Here is an 18,678-nt window from a genome sequence, read left to right on the forward strand (position 1 = left end):
TTTTTTTTTTTGCTTTTCGGGTCATATCTGGCGTTGCACAGGGGTTACTCCTGACTCATGCACTCAGGAATCACTCCTGGCGGTACTCAGGGGACCATAAGGGTGCTGGGAATCAAACCCGGCTCGGCCGGCCCTGTGCAAGGTAAACGCCCTACCCGCTGTGCTATCGCTCCAGCCCCACTTTGAGACTTTTTAATGTAGTGCTGTCTCCCCAGAGATCTCCCACACTGGGAAGGAGAGATGGAGTGTAGGTTAACCTACTGATAGCCTGAGGCCCAGACTTCATAAACACTTCCTTCAGCTCCAGGCCTGCTGTCCGGCTCAGAAATGCTCAGAGATGGACCTTTTTCTGGACTTGTGGAATTTGCTTGCATCTGCTGCCTTCACTTTTCACAAAACCCAAAATGTGCTTTCCAGGCTTCTAAGGAATTCTGATAATAGAATTGTCCCTGAAATAAAGTAGTGTTTCTGCATATTCTACTTATATTTTTCTTTTATTCTCTCTGGTGTTTTTTTTTTAAGGGTGTAGGGTAGGTGTGTGTGTGCCATTTTAGAACACGATACAATCAGACTTTATTATTTAAAGAATGAATATTGAATTAGTTTCACACTTAAGGAATAGTTTGAGTATGGAAAAAAAGTGACATTGAGTTTGAGGGAAAAATGTACCCTCAGACTGCTCTCGGGGAGACTGGGAAAAGGATTTAACACTTTGGATTTTTGAGAAGCCATTAAAACTCTGATGGGATCGGGTTACCTGTCTGCACATCTGAAACACGAAACTCTGGTCCTAAACCATGCAATTGAGTTAAGCTAAAAATTTCAAGTCCCCTCCATCTCCCCCCCTCCGCCCCCAGGGCCGCTGGGTAAGCCTCATTGTGGATTGCAAAATGATTTCCTTTGAGAAGAGCAAGACTACAGTGAGGGTTTTATGGCCAATTTAGTGTGTACAGTGGTGCCAGCCAGACATTTGGCAGCAGCTAGCGCCAACTTTGGTGATCTGTCCACCGATTTTTCCCAAGGTCTTCAGTCCTGTCTGAATTTGGAGCACGGACACTGAAGAGAAGATAGGCTGTTTGACTTTCTAGGCAGGCCTCCTGAATTGTTCATTTTTAAGTTTTCTGAGTGGAAGGGCCCTGAGAGATGCTGGGGAGCACAGCAGGCTGATGGTTATTGCCCTAAACTCGGACCCTCTGAATGATATCGACAGCCCTGCCCTTCTCCCCCCAAACTCCTGCCTCTTTCCATCCTCCTGCTCACTTTTCAGGGGACCCTGTTCCCCTCCCCCGGGAGGTGGACTCATTCTGTCAACTCAGACTTTACAAGTAATGCTGTTTCTTAGTCAGACTTTTGATGTGTATTTTCTAATTGTTAGTGTGATGTTTATCTGTCTTAGAGCTCTCACCTATCTGGAGGCAGCAATGCAGCCTTGGTTTACTTTTTTTTTGGCTTTTTGGGTCATAGCCGATGTTGAACAGGGTTTACTCCTGGCTCATCTACTCAGGAATTACTTCTGGCAGTGCTTGGGGGACCACATGGAATGCTGGGAATTGAACCCAGGTCGCCCGCGTGTAAGGCAAATGCACTGCTCGCTGTGCTATCGCTCCAGCTCCTTGATTTACTTTTGCCTGTGTCCAAAGCACCCATCATAGTACTGGGCACGTTCTCGGCATTCTCTATGTACCTGTTGAATGAGTGGATGAGAACTGATTTGACAGGGATTCGAGGGAAGCTAAGTGCTGCCCCAGGAAGTGTGCAGCCCCTGGTATTCATTCATTCATTTCAAGAGCTGATATTTAGAGTTGATGGTATACGTGGCTTTAAGAAAGGGTAACTTATTTAAGTCTCCCGTGTTTTTTTCAGGATGGAGCTGGATGAAGCTCAGAGTGAGTATTTCTGATACTCCTACACTAATGCTGTCATCTCTCCTGCCTTCAGTTGACACTTAACTTGACAGTAGTGAACTCTCATCTCTAACATAGGAAATATGTTCAAGTTTCACTTTCAACTTGGCCCAAATGATTTGGGTTTCCTATTTTGTTTTCTAACTTACAAGCTGAGGAATTAGAAAGTGTACTGTTTTAACTATACGTCAGTGCTTATTAATTGATCCTGTTTGACATCAGTAATTATTGGCTAGAAGCATGACATCAATTAAGATATTTTAGCCTGATTACCGGGAGTCTGACTGACAGTTGCCCCTATTATGAGTTCTTTCCTGAAATGAAAACCAGGAAACCTGGTCATCTTCGATCATAGAAATAGTGCATTTTGCTTAATGTGAACTGATTTTTATTCTCCCGTGTGTGTTTTAAAGAACTGTACTTTTGTCCAAAGTAGCAAATTCTCAAAGATCTTAGAGAATAATTTAAGAAATATGTGACTGGGTTTAATACAGATAATACCTTTATAACAGGATTGTTACTGGATAATGAAGGAATCTTTTACTTTTTTATTTAAAGGTAAACAAAATTTAAATTTAGAGTATGCAATGCAATTCTGAGTATGGGTGACTAAACAATAAAACCTCTTGAAAGCCAAATGATCAACAAAAGTCTTGCTATAAAAGGCAAAGCTTAAATAATTTTCCATAGGAGTAACTTTAAAAGGGGAGGTAAAAATAAATAGAGATTTGCACTGGGTTTGCTCCAAATGTGCTTTGGGGTAGGAATTTCTTTTTTTTTCCCCAGTTAGGGCCACACCTAATAGTGCTCAGGGCATACTCCTGGCTCTGCACTCAGAGATCACTCCTGGCTCCGGGGACCATATGGAGTCCCAGAACTCACACTCATGTTGGCAGCATTGCAAGGCATGTGCCCTACCCACTGTACTATCATTCTGGCCCCTGGATTTTTTTTAATTAGCCAACTGTCTCCCCATTATTTCCAGAACTGTCCCTTTTTCTATGTCTAGTAAAGAAGGTGTAGTTGAATTAGAATTTCTTGACATGTCCTTTGGCCGTAGACCTAACTTGAGTTTCTGCACTTGTGCCCTGAGCTGTAGTTTGGGGAGTATTTTGGTCCTGCAGGTAGTGCCTGCCTCTTTGATAAGTCCCTTTAGCGACTGGCAGTGACATTGTTTAGGTAAAGTATGGTTTAGTAATTGAGGAGTCAGTTCTCCTTAGGATAGGAAAATCTTTCTTTAAAATAGGGAAGACACCAAAATCCACATGTGCAATTTAAATGAGCTTGTATTCTGCATTATAAATATGCACCGGATGCCAAGTAGAAAACCGGAACACTCTCTCAGGATGCTGTTAGGGCCAAGCGGAATCTCATTAGGGACAGCTTCAAAGATCAGTTCCTCGTGTCCATAAAAACAAGTGTAAATTATCTGGTGTGCGCCTGCTGTTAGCAGTTGCCGTGTTGCATTATGCATGATTCTAGACTGCACAGAGAAGACCCAGGCTGCAGAGTGGCAGTATATGAGGTGTTTTCTCCACCCTTCTTGAAGGGTGGGGAGATGTCTATGTGTACATGTTTTGGTGCTGAGTCTTACATTTTGGAAATTTATTGGCATGTTTGAGTTAATGGAGGGGGCCATATATAATCTGCTCCTGCATTTTTGATGAATTGGAGTCAGTTCAGAAAGGCATGATAAAGGTCTGAATTGTTTAGATGAACAGCCAATATACTCAGATTTATGGATCTTGTTCACTCTCATAGGAAGTCAGATTAGGGAGCCATGGATGTATTGGATGGATGTAGAATTAGGGGCATTTATTTTTCCCATTCTTTCTTCCTTTTGGTCTCTTGGTTAGATTTTAAATATAAGTGTGACTTTGAAGTGAGTCAAGGAGGGGTAATCAGACACACAAGTTTTGGTAGTAATTTTAGATTCATCGACTAAGGGTCTGGCAAATCTTCCTGTGTGTGAGGAGGAGAAGGAGTAGAGTATAGTAACTAAGAACATGGATGTTTGGACCAGATTGCCAGCATTTGATTCCCTCACCTGCCCTTTGCCATCTGTGTGACCTTGAGCAAGATACTTTCACCTCATTGTGCTCATGCCTATGAGGGGGCAGTCTTGGAAACTAGCTAGAGGGCTGCTGTGAAGGTTAAATCAGTTGATTTACATGGAAAACTTAGAATGATGGTGGAGCACAGGAAACCTCATTGTGTTTGCTTATACTGGTGTCAGTATTATGCTCAGAGGAAGAAAATCAGAGACTGATGCTGTGTGAAGGACTCAGGCCAGGCAGACTGGGGGAGTGCCACTAAACATATATAGTTGGCATGTGTCTTTTGGAGCCAAATCCTCCTGGGAAATAAGAGAAGGAGATCTTGGGAAAAGGGTCAGGCATAGCAGGAAAGAGACAGCATTCTTCTTGTTGGAATAGAGGAGAGTGTCTGCAACATCTCTTCTCAGTTTTTCAGAGTCTATGTTCAGAGCAAAAATCAACAGCACAACAACAATAACAACAACAACAACAACAACAACAACAAAAACCTATGGGAGAAAATGCCAAAGAGTGACCTTCACAGTACATGCAGCTTAAATTCTTAAACCATCTAGCACTGGGTCCCTGTAGCACTGTAGCACTGTAGCAAACTATAGCACTGTCTTCCCATTGTTCATCGATTTGCTCGAGTGGGCACCAGTAACGTCTCACAACAAATTGTGAGACTTGTTGTTACTGTTTGTGTCATAATCAAATACGTCACGGGGAGGAACTTGCCAGACTTTGACTTGCAGGAGGGATACTCTTGGTAGCTTGCTGGGCTCTCCGAGAGGGACAGAGGAATCCAACTCAGGTCGGCCGTGTGCAAGGCAAACGCCCTACCCGCTGCGCTATTGCTTTGTGAAAATTATTTTGGGAATTCTAAGCGAGTAGCCACAGATGTCAGTGTTGCTTCCTGGAATTGGAAGCTTCGAGAGGGCAGCACGGATGCTACCTTGCCAGATTCCCTGCATTGCTCATAGGTCCCATAATTAAATTTATCTTCGACAGATCAAAAGCCTTCAATATGTGTTTCTTTGGTACTTTTGTCCTCATGGTAAATTTTTGCTAAACTTAAAATCTCATTTTCTTCAGAGTCATCCCTGCTCCAACCCTGGCTCTTACCAACATTGCTAGCTTCAGTTTTCTTTTTCACACTTGGAGTAAAATGCCTGTGCCTCCTTTGGCCATTCACTTGTCACAAGCTGTAGTTTGTTGGTTGCTCTTGTCATCTGGACCATAGTGACTGAATCCTGTCACACATCTACTTGGAAATGAGAACTTGTAAATGATTTGACCCAGGGAAGAGTTGTTTGATTTAATGGATTCAGGGAAGCCATATATCATCCAGGAGAGAAAGGAAAAAAAGCATGAGACGTCTAAGGTTTGCAGGAAGTTGGGTGTCATTGGAAAACATTTCTATCTGAGATCCGAGAGAAAGAACAGCAGGTAGGATGCTTGCTTTGCATGTGGCCAATCTGGGTTTGAGCCCTGGTACTCCATATCGTTCTCCCACACCCTCCAGGTGTGATCCCTGAAATCAGAGCCAGAAATAAGATGAGCATAGCCAGGTGTGCCTCTTTCAGGCCCTTATTCCCTGATACCCACACCAGAAAAAAGAAAATGTTTCCATCAGTGAACCAGTAAGTGTTTCTTAGATGTGGCATGGTCAGTAGGGGATGTGATTGTTTTTTGTTTGTTTGTTTGTTTTTATTTATCAATTTTTGCTTTTTGGGTCACAACCACTGATGCACAGGGGTTACTCCTGGCTCGGCACTCAGGAATTATCCCTAGGGGTGCTTAGGGGACCATATGGGATGCTGAGAATCAAACCCAGGTCAGCCCTGTGCAAGACACAGGCCCTGCTCGCTGTGTTATTGCTCCAGACCCAGTATGTGGCTGTTTGGCCGATCATTTTACCCCTAAATCTTTGCATGGTATCTGGCACAATTAATAATAATAAAGAAATAAAGAATCAAATGTCTTCTTGGATCTTGTAATCCAAAAACAGGCAGAATGTCAACCCAATGCTTGGGGTTTTCTCCTTAGTTAAAGAGACAATGAAATGTGCCTAAATTAAAAAATAACTGATGAAACAATCATGCATGCTTTTGTTAATAGAATGCCAAAGGGTCTCTAAAAAAAATTTGTGTGCTATGCTGACTGAATGGAAAGCATGCGAATATGTCCAATTGGCAGTCCAGGGAGGTTGAGTATCCTAGTCAAGGTCACACAGGATTTCTGGTTTCTAGTACTATGGGTTTTTTTTTTTTTGACAGTAAATAAAGTTTAAGGAACTTACGGTTTAGGTTAGACAATAAATCCTGAGTGGACATGAGGGAGAATTTCTAAAATATGTTTTTTGGGAGGATATCTGATTTACTTGCATTAAGTAGCTTTTTCAGTTACATTTGCTCATTTTCAACTGTAGAACCTATAATACAGGGTAGTCAAAATGTCTTCAGTTCTGGTTCTTCTCCCAAACATGAGAGAAAGTAGGATCTCTGTAGTGAGTATCTCAGTTTAAAAGAAGAAGAGGAACTGTGTTTTTTCACTGGTGGGTCACACTTTGCTTTCACTTCATAATCATCTCTTGTGTTCTTACCACACTTGTGACCCATGGTTCTTGTCAAGTCTGGCAGCATCTCTGGACCTCAGGGCTCTAGAAACCACTGCTGTTTACTGCTCTGAGCCCATGAACACTTGGACAGCAATTACATTTTTGCTGGGATGTGGGGGATGAGATGCGCAGAACCATATGCCGTGGGACTGGAGAATGGCTTCCCTTCCAAACAAGTCAAATGGTTTCTGGCCCACTGCTTCCGCTGCGTGAAAATGAACATCTCGATCTTTTTCAGTTTGTAGACATAAAGATGGAAGTTTGAATGCTTCCACAGAGTACATTTTTAAATGAAGTTCAATTTGAGTTTAGTTTGAGATCTGACTCTGCGGTTGGATGTTCAGAATAATTTCAAAAGCACCTCTGTTTTTGAGAACTTTCTCGGAGTTTACTGTTTGGAAATGATGTCTCTGACCAAAGAAAAGTGGTGTTATGCTATTGTACAGAAAATTGCATTGTAATCCCTAACTGGTATTGGCATTATCTGGTAGATAATTGAAGTGTATCTTCTTTATTAGGTTAAGAAACCCTATGGCTACAAGTCACTCCACAAGGAGTGTTCCTGGCCATATACAATGTCCCTCTTTGGGTGGCTTTGGTGGCAACCCTTTGTGCGTAGGTGCTGCAGAACTAGGTCGAGATAACGGTAAGATTCACCAGCTGCCTGGGATGTTAGCTCAGTAACTGGCAGCTGGATGTTGGTCCAGTTGCCAAGCCAGAAGTACTTATTAGAGTGCAACAAACTTCACATCATAGAAAGGAGAATTTTTCCAGTTGTTTTACCTTTCTCAGAAATGCAGAGGTGACATTTGGCAATAACTTAATCACATTCAGTCTAAGGATTCAACTGCATAATAGGAAATTTCTGGAATAAAAGTGCTTGATATTTTAATGATGATTAAAATTTCCTGCAGTGTGCAAGAACCAAAATTGTTAGGTTGACCAGTTCATAAAGTAAGTATTATGAGGAGTCCATATAGTGTGACTATATTCTGGTTGTAGCAATCTGCATTTCACCTTAGAAATTATTTATGTCTGTTGTCTCTATTTAACTGTATGTGTGATGTACACATGCACACACACCACGGATGAATGAATGTTTCAAATCAGACCTAGAGGAAAGTGTTTCCAAACACTTTCTATGATTGGAAAACAAGCAAAACACTGGACATTATTTGTGTGCAAATGGAACACTTAGGTTAAGGAGTACTTATCCTATTTTGACCTTGTTTTCTAATGCAAGAACCTGACAAATAAGGGTTTTAACCTAGTGGGTCAGCTTAGTTTACAGTTTTGCTTCCCTTTTCTCTCTTTTTATGGAAATGTAAAGGTCTTCAGCCACCTTGTTTTCTTTTTCCTTCTACACTGGTAGGGTGGGATGGGGGTGGGGGTGGGGGTAGCATGATTTTTGCATGACTATGGGTCTGCTCTATAAATAAGCAGATTCAGTCCTTTGTTTTAAATGTAATCAGCAAGATTACATTTGCATTGCTTGTAAGTGAATCACATAAGTGAAATTACATTGCCTGCATCTCATTTGGTATCATAAAATGTTATGGGATGCAGGCTGTTTTTCTCCAACTAAAGTGTCTTGAGTTGGTATTAGGGTGCTTGCTTTCATTTTCCTTTGTGACCAAATTTGTTGCGTTCTACAGAGCTAGGGGCTCATATTTTCACTTACGTTACTTGCTAGAGAAAGACTCGTTTGCTTTCTCTAGGATGAGCTGAGATATTGGTTCAGTAGGGGGTAAATGGGAGTTTTAAGACTATCTCATGTTGTGTAGCAAGTGATTGCTAATCACTTTCTGTCGTTTGTGACAACTTCTGCTTACTAAGAGTAAATGCCAGTCACTCTTGGTTGGCAGTATAAAGCAATCAAACGTTTTCAGGCAGTTGGCTACAGAAAATGGTTTACATAAAAATCAAAACAAAAACTTGAGTGAGGGACCATTAATTTTTGTTTGTGACCCTATGAAATTGGTATTGATGCAGGAGTAGCGACGGTGGGTCTCTGTTCCTCCATGATTCCCAGTTTCTTCAATATTTTTAAGAATGAAAATATTAATAAAGGTGCTCAAACTCAGAAAGTAGAAAAATTTATTTGAAGTAGAAAAGAAAGGAAAAGGAGCTTCCCTTGTATGGAGGAACTCGGTATAGGACTAAATTGACTATGTTTCTTTTACTGGGGGGTTTTATAGGAAAACTGGGTCATTGTGTTATAGAAAATGGAGGGAAGTTAAAGATAAGGCTTTGTCATAGAGGCCCTTTTAATGAAAATTGGGCTCTTTGCATTTCTTATCAGTTGACAAGAATGTTACTGAGAGAGAGTGCAGGGATCCTGCAGATCCTTGTCTGGCCATTTGCCTTAGGTATTGCCCATTATCTTAGCCTTTAGGTGAGCCTAAACTCTGGGGCTGAATTTTTTGTTGGACAATGGCTAACTCCCTGTTTATCAGAAAGCCCACAAATATGCAGGAAGTTAAAAATGTAGGAGAGGGCAGTTAAAAAAAAGGCAGGATTGCTCTCAGCAGCTGCCAGAGGTAAATTGAAGCCTCCTCTTTTGGTATCTTACCTGGATTTTTGATAAATCTCCTTAAAACGGATGGATGTCCAGAAGTCAATTTGAGATTTCCTAGTTTATTTCCTTGAAAATAATTTACCATAATAACAATAGTTGCTGATGTCATTAGTCAGTAATTTCAAAAACAGATCACAGTGTCCTGTTTTACAAATCTCTTGCCCTTCCACGAATAATTTTTAGCTCATAAATTCTTTAGAGGCAAGTCCAGGGAAAGGTATGAGTTCTCAGATAACCTCTGACACAGTGTGGTTATCCACAAAACCTCTACTTATTGACTGTGTTATTGATAAAGCCCCACAGGTAGCAGGCAGCTCCAGTGCTGATAATGCCCTTAGAGAAAGGTGGAGACTGCATTCCAGAAGCAAACCCTGCTAGAGTCATATTCTGGCAGAGCAGGGAGCTCGCTAATCCATGAGCATCCAGAGCTGTTTGGAAAGGAGCATGCCTCACCTGGATGCATAGTAGAGAGGAATGGGAAGGATTTAGGGTGATGAAAGAATATTTCTAATATGGCATTGTTGTACTTTGTTTTTCCTCCTCAAAAAGAAAGCTTAAGGATACCCAATGAAGAAGAAATATGGGCATAGTAAAATAGCTAACCTTTTCTAGTAAGACTTTGAAGAGGCTGCAATTTTCTGTTTCTGTGTTATTATTTTTTAAAGTATCTTAAAAATCATTTAATGTGGAAAGAAGTAAAGGAATGACTCTATAGCTTCTTTTTAATATTATGCTTTCATGGAAGCGTACCATCTGTACTGCGCAGGATACAAATGAACTGCATTTTGTAGAGTGGATTTTCACAAAAACATAGTTCTATGACTGCATCTGAGGTTAAATAAAGATCATGGATTTCTTGTGGTCTGCAAAATAATATTCTAAAAATCATAAGGATGTACATATTACTCCTATCTACAAGGAACTTTTATTAATGAAAATTGTAGAGCTCCTTGTTACTATTGCTGTGTGGTTCACAAAGAAGATAATTGTATGTATTGGGATCCTAATAGTTTCTGCATCTGGATCCTGCAGGGTTGGGGGTTGCATGTGTCACTACCATGATTTTTATTTAAACTGGTCTCTAAGGAATATTTAGTTATCAAATTGATGACCTCTTTGAGAAAAAAAAACAAGACAAAACAACACCATACACACACACACACGTACATACATACACACACACACATACACACACACACACACACACACACACACCAATCTAGCTCTAAAGACGTCTTTATTTCCTATTCCATTCAGCACCATTTCCTCATTGAAAAAATTAACCATGCCTATCCCACTTCAAATGAACAGCTGTACTTTGAAACGAGATCCTGCTTTCTGCCTGTAATTGTCCAAATGAAGAAGACCAGGTTTTCTAACATTTTGAAAAGAATTGGTTGTGACTGCAAAACATTTTTATGTTTTTAATTTTTTCTTTTTTTTTTTTGTTACATGCCCAAACTAGAAAAAAGTAAAAGGGAACAAGGAAAGAATGAATAAGGTAAAAAGGAAGATATTGGGAAAAAAAAGGAGAAAGCAGATTATAAAGTACAGTACATAAGACATTTACTCACCTGGGAATAACGACTCTGTGTTCAACCAGAGAATGACAATTGGACATGAATTGTGATGATTAATTACAACTCCAAGTTTTCAGGCCTGAAATACATTTACTAGACTGAGTTAGAGAAATAGCTCAACAGGCTGCCTGTATGCTTTGCATGTAGGAGACCCAGGTTTCAGTCCTGGACACTGCATGAATCTCTGAGCAGAGAGCTGAGAATATTGCTGGTTGTGGCTCAAAACCCCAAATAAATGAATGAATTCACCTGTACAAGTAGAATGATAATAAAGAACATACATATGTTCATATGTGTGTATTGATGCTGTTTTACTTATTCTTGCAATTCTACATTGCTGAGAAGGGTTATGCCTTCTTTTTAGGGATTGTATTGGGCACATAGGAAAGCATTTTTTGTGTTTTCTGTCTAGAGATAACATCTTCACTCTTAGTCATTTGTATCTTCCTGCCAGGACCTTTTTGGTTTTTGTTCAACAACATGCTCAAGGAATATAGTTCATTAGTGAATTCTCATGATTGACTTTCTTCTTCTATTAACAATACTTTTAGACTCATTAGATTAATATCTTTTTCAGTTCAACCCCTCATGGTCTCTGTTGTTAGAAGTTCTCATATACTTATTTAAACAGCAATTTTCTATTTGTCATAGAGATATTTGGAAAGTTGATCCAATAGTTTTTCCAAACAGTATAAATGTATAAATGGACCTATCAACTTAAGGGTGGAAATATTTGCATGTTATAGAGGTGACCAAGGTAGCTGATTAGAGAGGTTTCCTTTTTGGCTATGTAACCAATTTAAAATAAAAACAAAAACAAAAACAAACTAACAGTCTTGGTAGATTATTTTACTACAAATGTGTGTTAAATCTCATAGTAACTAGGCAGGGACTTTCAGAAATAAATATGAGTTGTAGAAACATTGTTATTGTGAAAGATAGTTACTTGTCTTGACGTAATGGCTGCTTTCTATACCCATCAGAAGTCACAAATAAATGAAACTATACTTGTATTTCCAAAAGTACGTTTGAATTTTATATTGTATTTTATACACAGTTCCACCAATAAAAGTTGGAGCTAATAATTTGAAGGCAGAAGTATTTTAAAACTTGAGGAACCATGCAATGCTGGGAATTGAACCAGGCTTCCTATGTGCAAAGCATGTACTCCGCCCTATTAGCTAGGTCTTGGCCCAGATCGTCATTCTTATAATCATTCATTCATTCAGATATTCAGTGATTCCTTGATATAGGCCAGCAAATAAACCCACCTGTGTCTGGAACTGATCATTATTTGAAATAACCTCACAAATTCTTTCTGGGGGAAATTATTCCATCTGTATTATCCTCCAATGTTTGCATTTTATATCAGTGATATATTGCTAGCATTCATTGATTAAATTAGAACCTGGAATATAAAATTAAGCCTTATGGTTTTACTTATTTTTCCACTCTTTTTGTTTTGGGCACACCTGGTAGTACTGAGTGCTATCTTTGTGGTCCAGAGTGGCCTGATAGTGTTTAGGGTACCACGGACGGTACCATAAATTGAACCCATATCAGCTACATTCAAGGCAAGTGCCTTACTCTTGTTAATTCCTATACTCTCTCTTTGGCCCTATTGTCTCATTCTTTCCATTTCTTCATCATACTGTATTTCCTTTGTTTAGCATTTTAGGGGAGCCGCTCCCCTCTCTCTTTCAGAGCATCTTAGTTTTATTTTTCTCCCCTTAAGTTTCAGGACATACAGCCTAAATTAGTCCATGGAAACCAGTTAGAAAGAGGCTGGCTGCACACCACAGAGACTGGCCCACATCCAAAAGAACAAAAACAACCAGTATTGGCATGGATGTGCCGAGAAAGGGACCCTCCTTCACTGCTGGTGGGAATGCTGACTGGTTCAGCCCTTTTGGAAAACAGTATGGACGATTCTCAAAAAATTAGAAATTGAGCTCCCATTTGACCCAGCAATACCACTCCTGGGAATATATCCCAGAGAGGCAAAACAAGTATGAAGTGACATCTGCATTTGTTTGTTCATTGCAACATTGTTTACAATAGCCAGAATCTGGAAAAAACCTGAGTGCCTGAGAACAGATGACTGGTTAAAGAAACTTGGGTACATCTACACAATGGAGTACTATATAGCTGTTAGAAAAGATGAAGTCATGAAATTTACGTACAAGTGGTACTACATGGAAAGTGTCATGCTAAGCGAAATGAGTCAGAAAGAGAGGGTCAGACATAGAAAGATTACATTCATCTGGGGAACATAAAGTAACAAAATAGGAGACTAACTCCCAAGAATAGCTAAGATAAGTACCAGGAGGTTTACTCCATGGCTTGGAGGCCAGCCACGCATGTTAGGGGAAAAGGCAGCTCAGATAGAGAAGGGAGCACCAAATAAAGGGTGTTGGGAGGATCCTCCCAAGATGGGAGATGCATGCTGAAAGTAAACTATAGACTGAACATGATTGCCACTCAATGCTTCTTTTGCAAACCACACCACTCAAAAGGAGAGAGAGAACAAAAGGGAATGCCCTGCCACAGAGGCAGGGTGGGAGAGGGGATGGGGAATGGGAGGGATACTGGAATGGTGGTGGAGAATGGGCACTGGTGGAGGGAAGGGAACTCTATCATTGTATAACTGAAACCCAAGCACAAAAATTTGTAAGTCTACAATTGTATCTCATGGTGTTTCACTAATAAAAATTTAAAAAAAAACAGAGGCTTGCTGGCTAGCTATACCAAACAAATGCTGTAATACAGTTTCTTATATAATTCCCACCATAACTGCTCAGAGATAGTGGCATGATTCCCACTTTGCAGGTGAGAAAGCCAAGGATAAAGGAAGTCACCCAGTGTGATCTGAATTTCCAACTGGTCAGTGAAATATATGCAGCCTTATTCTATGGGTCAGTCTTCAAGGGGGAGGCCACAGACCTGTCATTTAAACAGTCATTTTAAGTTTTAGATTTGGGGGTTTGGGACTTGGCTTGAATGACTGATATGTGAGCCTGACATATACGAGGCCCCATAAACAATCCCTGGCACCACATGGTTCTCAGAGAATAGCCAGGTGTGACCCAGGTGGTCCCCTCAGTAAAGCTGGTATTGACAGCACCCAGCACCCTTGGGCCTGAGCAGCACTGCATTGCTGGACCTCTAGTGTACAAAGCCTTCTGGCTCACACAGCTGGGTTGAGTGTTGCTGGGGAACCACACCAGCCCCACTCCAGGTTCCCTGAACACTGCTTGGGAGGCAACCTCCCCCTACAGAAAAAAAAACAAAAAACAAAAAAAAACCGGAAGAATAAATAAAGGTTTGTTTTGACTATTTTCTTTTCCAAAACAATGCTCATGATAAAATCATGTGGAACTGAAGTCATGAAGAAGTATGAAATAAATACAATCCAGATCCACAAACATATTTTTGGAATTGTTTTAAAGATTGAGGCTCTGAAAAGAATCATGACCTGGGATGACTTTTCTCACTCAGAAACACAAATATGGAGGAATTCATTGTTAGGGAACTGGGCAATCTCTGCTGAAAAGTGTATTGGACTGAGATGCAAATGGTGTAGATCTCTGTTCCCTCATCTGTAAAATAGAACGGATCCTGACTGGTTTTTGCAGATGGTCTCCAAGGAGCCTTGCATTGCAAGCATTCTAAAATTTTTTGGCTCAAATTACTGAGCATTCCCTATGTATTCGTCCTGGACTTTCCTCTCTAAATCCACTGGGATTGGAAGATAGGAAAAGGAAGAATTAAAAATGGGAATGCATCCACTTTCACTGGGAACCTGGAAGGCCAATAATTCATTCATCTGTGCTAAGTAGAATAATTTAAGAAGGAAAAAATACTATTTTTCCAACCTTCAGGATCATTTGAAATCCCTTGAGAGAAAGTGATTATCTTCACAGAGATTATGTTCAGAGGCTAGACATGGTACATAGGTTACAGTGCTTACCTAGCATGCTGCAACTCTGGGTCAGACACCAGCACTACACAGTTGCCCCTGAGCACTGTCAGATGTGACCCCCTGTGCACTATAGGGTATGGACCCCATAAAACAAAACTATGAGTCCCCAGCCCCCTAAAGAAATCAAGAACACGATCCCAGGAGAGTGCTAAACATAGATGTGGACATGGGCCCTTGACTGAGTGTGTGAAGAAACTGAGACTGCAGTGAAGGGATGGTTGGTTGCTTTCATTGCTCACTGACTCAGTTATCTCAGAGTGTGACGGTGGCCTGAGAGAACAGATCTAAGAAAGAGTGTTGAGATTGCTTAGTGTCACACTTAGGTAGGGGCCAGTTCTCATGACATCAGCCTCCTTTTCTTATCTGTGCTTTGTAAAATACACTTCCATCACCTGCTTTCTGGTGCCAAAAAACAAAAAATCTTTGAGTCAGTATACTTTTGGTTTCACTCTTCAATAAGAGTGACATTATTGAAGTAGTTACTGGAGCAACTCCTGGGTGGAATGAGTGGCAGCAGAATGGCCAGTTCAGATGATTTGAGCTCAGTTATTTCTGGGGCAAAGAAAAGCCCATCATTAAAGAAGTGATTTGCACTTGAGTGAGAGTGGTTGGCTCTGTGGCAGGAGTGAGAGGGAAGAGAGTTGTGCCATCCTTCACTAGGGCAGCAAGGATAGAGCCGGCTGGATGGGCCAGCCCATGTTGCTATAGAATCCTGCAGATGTATCAGCCTTTGGGGTTGGTGTGAGCTATGATTTTTGAGAGTTAATTTAAGGTTGTATGGAACTCTGTACTAATGATTGACTATCAGGGCAGCCAGTACACAGCATCAACCTACGAGTGCTAGAGTGGTTCAAGCTCTGAGGTTCTTGTCCTCAAGAAATCAAGATGGAAAGCAAAGGAATGAAAGTCAAATGGTTGAATTCAGAAAAGACTTTATTGAAGGAAAGTAAAAATAAGATAGGGAAGCTCACAGATTATGGGAGGGGTCTCCTGAAGAAGAATGTCGAAGAAAGACAAAAGCCTATCTCTTTGTATATATGCTTTTACCAAATATAGGTGGGCCAGTATTTATTTATTATGTTCTAAGAATGCTCGCTGTTACAACAGTGGAGAGGATGCTGAGATGATTATCTTCTTGTGTCCAGTTCTAATAGGACCAGGGTCATCCAGGTTATCAGGTACCACCGAGGTCACCCTTGTGACATTCCATATGATGATTCCATTATTGGGGTTTCCTGCATTGCTAGCAGGTTACAAAGTATAAGAGGCTAAAGTAGTCCCTCATTTTCTTGAAAGGCAAAGCAGAGGGAAGGGTTCTGATGGCTTGTCCCTGTGCTCCCAGGGGCATGGATTAAGGAATTTCTGAATTGTTCAGGGTCATGGAGAAGCATTTTCTGGGACTTACTGAGTAGAATCCAGAGTTGCCATGGCTCTGGGAAGGGGGTTGTCATGAGGGCAGAGAACTTAGCTGTGAACTGGTGGGGAAGGCTGCCCCAGGATGAACCAAATCTAGGAAAAATGTGCTCATTTTTGACTAAAGGAGGTGCTCAGGAGGTCTGGGGCCAAGGATCTGGTGCTGCGCAGGCCTGCAGTCCTGGGGCCTTCTAGGACTGCACCCAGCAATGTTTCAAGGATCATTTGTGGTGCCAGGGATTGAATTGCATATGCCTTAATCCCTAGACAATGACCCTGGCCCCGAATGGGTATATGTTTTCCACCCTATTCCTTAGTTTGCTTCAAAACTAACCGTAAACCTCAATGTCTTGAACTTTTAGTTTTGGTGTTGCCTGTGTGTAGGGCAGGTAGGGAGTTGATCATCCTTTCATGTTCTTATCACAACCTTTTTAATTCTCCTTTAACTTCTCCTTTCCAGAGAGATTCACCTTCTCTGGATGGTGCCTGGGTTGTTATTTTTGGTGAGCTCAGGATTACATCTCAAGATTGTAGTTTTTTGTGCCTTTTGGCTAACTTTAGGGCTATGCAATTTCTTTTTAGTCTCATTATTTCCCAAATAATCATTATCTACCCACTCTCGTCTGTGTCTGCCTGCAATATCCCCCCCCCCAGGTCTCCCTGCCCCCCCAGAGATTCCATACATAAATCTTTAATAGTACATGGGTGAAGGTCCTTTTTCTGTAACAATCTATTGTGGCTAAGGGTTTGGACCTGCCAAGGTGACAGAGTGAACTCTCATCTTAACTTATTAATGCTGCCCAGGGAACTGTTGGGTCTCCCAGTTGTCTATCTCAAAGAGAGTAATTTTATAGATTAGACAATCATTTAAAAAATATCAGCTTCCTGAGGAGAAAAGCTTTCTGGGACCCAAGGAGTGCAGGCTGTTTAAGGAAACCAGAAAATACTGGCCATAACGCAAGCCTTTGAACTGGTGATTTCTCTTTCATGAGACTTGAATCAGAAATTGGGACAAACCTTTACTTTTGGGCCGTTCTGACTTTTGACTTGAAGTAGTTTCTTCCAGATTCTGTTATTTTTAAGCCGAAACAACGAATAATTTTGAAAATTGGAGCCCCTGTGCCTAGAACTTCACAAGTAACTGTCTTTGTGTAACCTTTAACTGCTTAAAGCAACCCGTCTCTTTTGTTGTTTAACCCTGGCAAATGCAAACATAACTCAGAAGTTTCATTCTCTTTTGGGTTTTGGGCCACATCCAGGGAAGCTCAGGGCTTATTCCTGGCTCTGTGCTCCACTCCTAGCAATATTTTTGGGATCTTGTGTGGTGCTGTAGATTCGATCCGGGGCATGCTACATGCAAGGCAAGCACCCTACCTGCTATACTGTCTTACCTGTGCAATTCAGAAGTTTCTGGAGCCAACATCATTCTTCCTAAATTGAGAAGTGCCTCACTAAATTTTGGAGTTTAAAATGTTGGTCATGCATCAACATGGAGGTAAGATGGGGATTTCATAAGTGTATTTTTCATTCCCGGGGCACATTCTGAGAAAACTCTGAGAAAACTTCACATTGTTATTGCTTCTTTCCTAAAATAACCCCCTATCTTCTCTCTCTCTCTCTCTCTCTCTCTCTCTCTCTCTCTGTGTGTGTGTATGTGTGTATTTCCTGAAGAAAATCTAATAAACATGGTGCATTACTTTAAAAAGTACCTTTTGTGATGTGGTTGGGTGGCAGCAAATGGTGTTGAGTAGTGATGGAACAGTGGTTTTTTGGAAGTAAATGGTGCAGGGGAAGATGAGAAAAGGAGCCACATCTGTTCCCTGTGTTTACACTGAGCAGACTCCAGGGGTAAGTGTGGGAGGTGTTGGGGCTGCCTGAGTTCACTGGGTTGACCAGGACCCTATAGAATCCTGCTTTACTGATCTTAGAGGAGTTGCTGTAATTGTTACTGGCATTTGGGGTTTACACATCACTGAACTCTAGTCTGCTGGCATTTGAAGAGTAGGACTCACAGAGTTTCTCACATCACGGTGAGAAGTTGTGTAGCTCATTCCCAAAATGGCCCTGTTTACCACCCAGGCAGGCCCCACTGGTCGGTCTGTGTATCTAGAAATCTTGTCTGGCCCTGACAGCTTAAAAGCCTTTGGGGGGAGATCAGCAGTTGGAGGCCGTTAAGAAAATCATGGCAAAACCAACCCATGAAATAATCCTGCAGCCAGCAAGAATGCTTATAAAGAGTCTATAGTCATAGTAAAAATACTGCCTTATACTGGTTTAAGTAGAGCAAGAAAGAATTTCCAAGAGCAAGAAAGAATTTGAATCAGAGTGATGCCAATTGTGTTTTAAAAATGCATAGTGGAAAGATACCAAAACATTACAAAACATATTCTCTCTGGGTTGATGAATATAGGTTCATCTTTCATTTCTTTTTTTTGTATACATATTCTTAAGTTTACTAATATTATCTTTTCCTAAGCTTAAAAAACATGTTTATAATTAGGAAGGAAAATGTCATCCCACCCCACTTTATTTATTTATTTTTCTTCTTTTTGAGAAGAAACTCTT

At 40.9% G+C, this 18,678-nt stretch overlaps 1 protein-coding gene across 5 annotated transcripts in view; it reads left to right on the forward strand.

Annotated features, from left to right (window-relative positions):
• The window catches only part of MPPED2 (metallophosphoesterase domain containing 2), a 206,634-nt gene that overhangs the window by 18,029 nt on the left and 169,927 nt on the right, over positions 1-18,678 (forward strand). The window contains exon 3 of one of the 5 annotated variants that reach the window (XM_056136719.1): positions 1,864-1,886. The exons of the other annotated variants lie outside the window; for them this stretch is intronic. Within the exon in view, the coding sequence (XP_055992694.1) occupies positions 1,864-1,886 (23 nt within the window). The remainder of the gene's footprint in view (positions 1-1,863; positions 1,887-18,678) is intronic. 5 annotated transcript variants of the gene reach the window in all.

The sequence above is a fragment of the Sorex fumeus genome, unplaced genomic scaffold (assembly GCF_029834395.1).
Source record: "Sorex fumeus unplaced genomic scaffold, SorFum_2.1 ptg000007l, whole genome shotgun sequence".
Taxonomy (NCBI): domain Eukaryota; kingdom Metazoa; phylum Chordata; class Mammalia; order Eulipotyphla; family Soricidae; genus Sorex; species Sorex fumeus.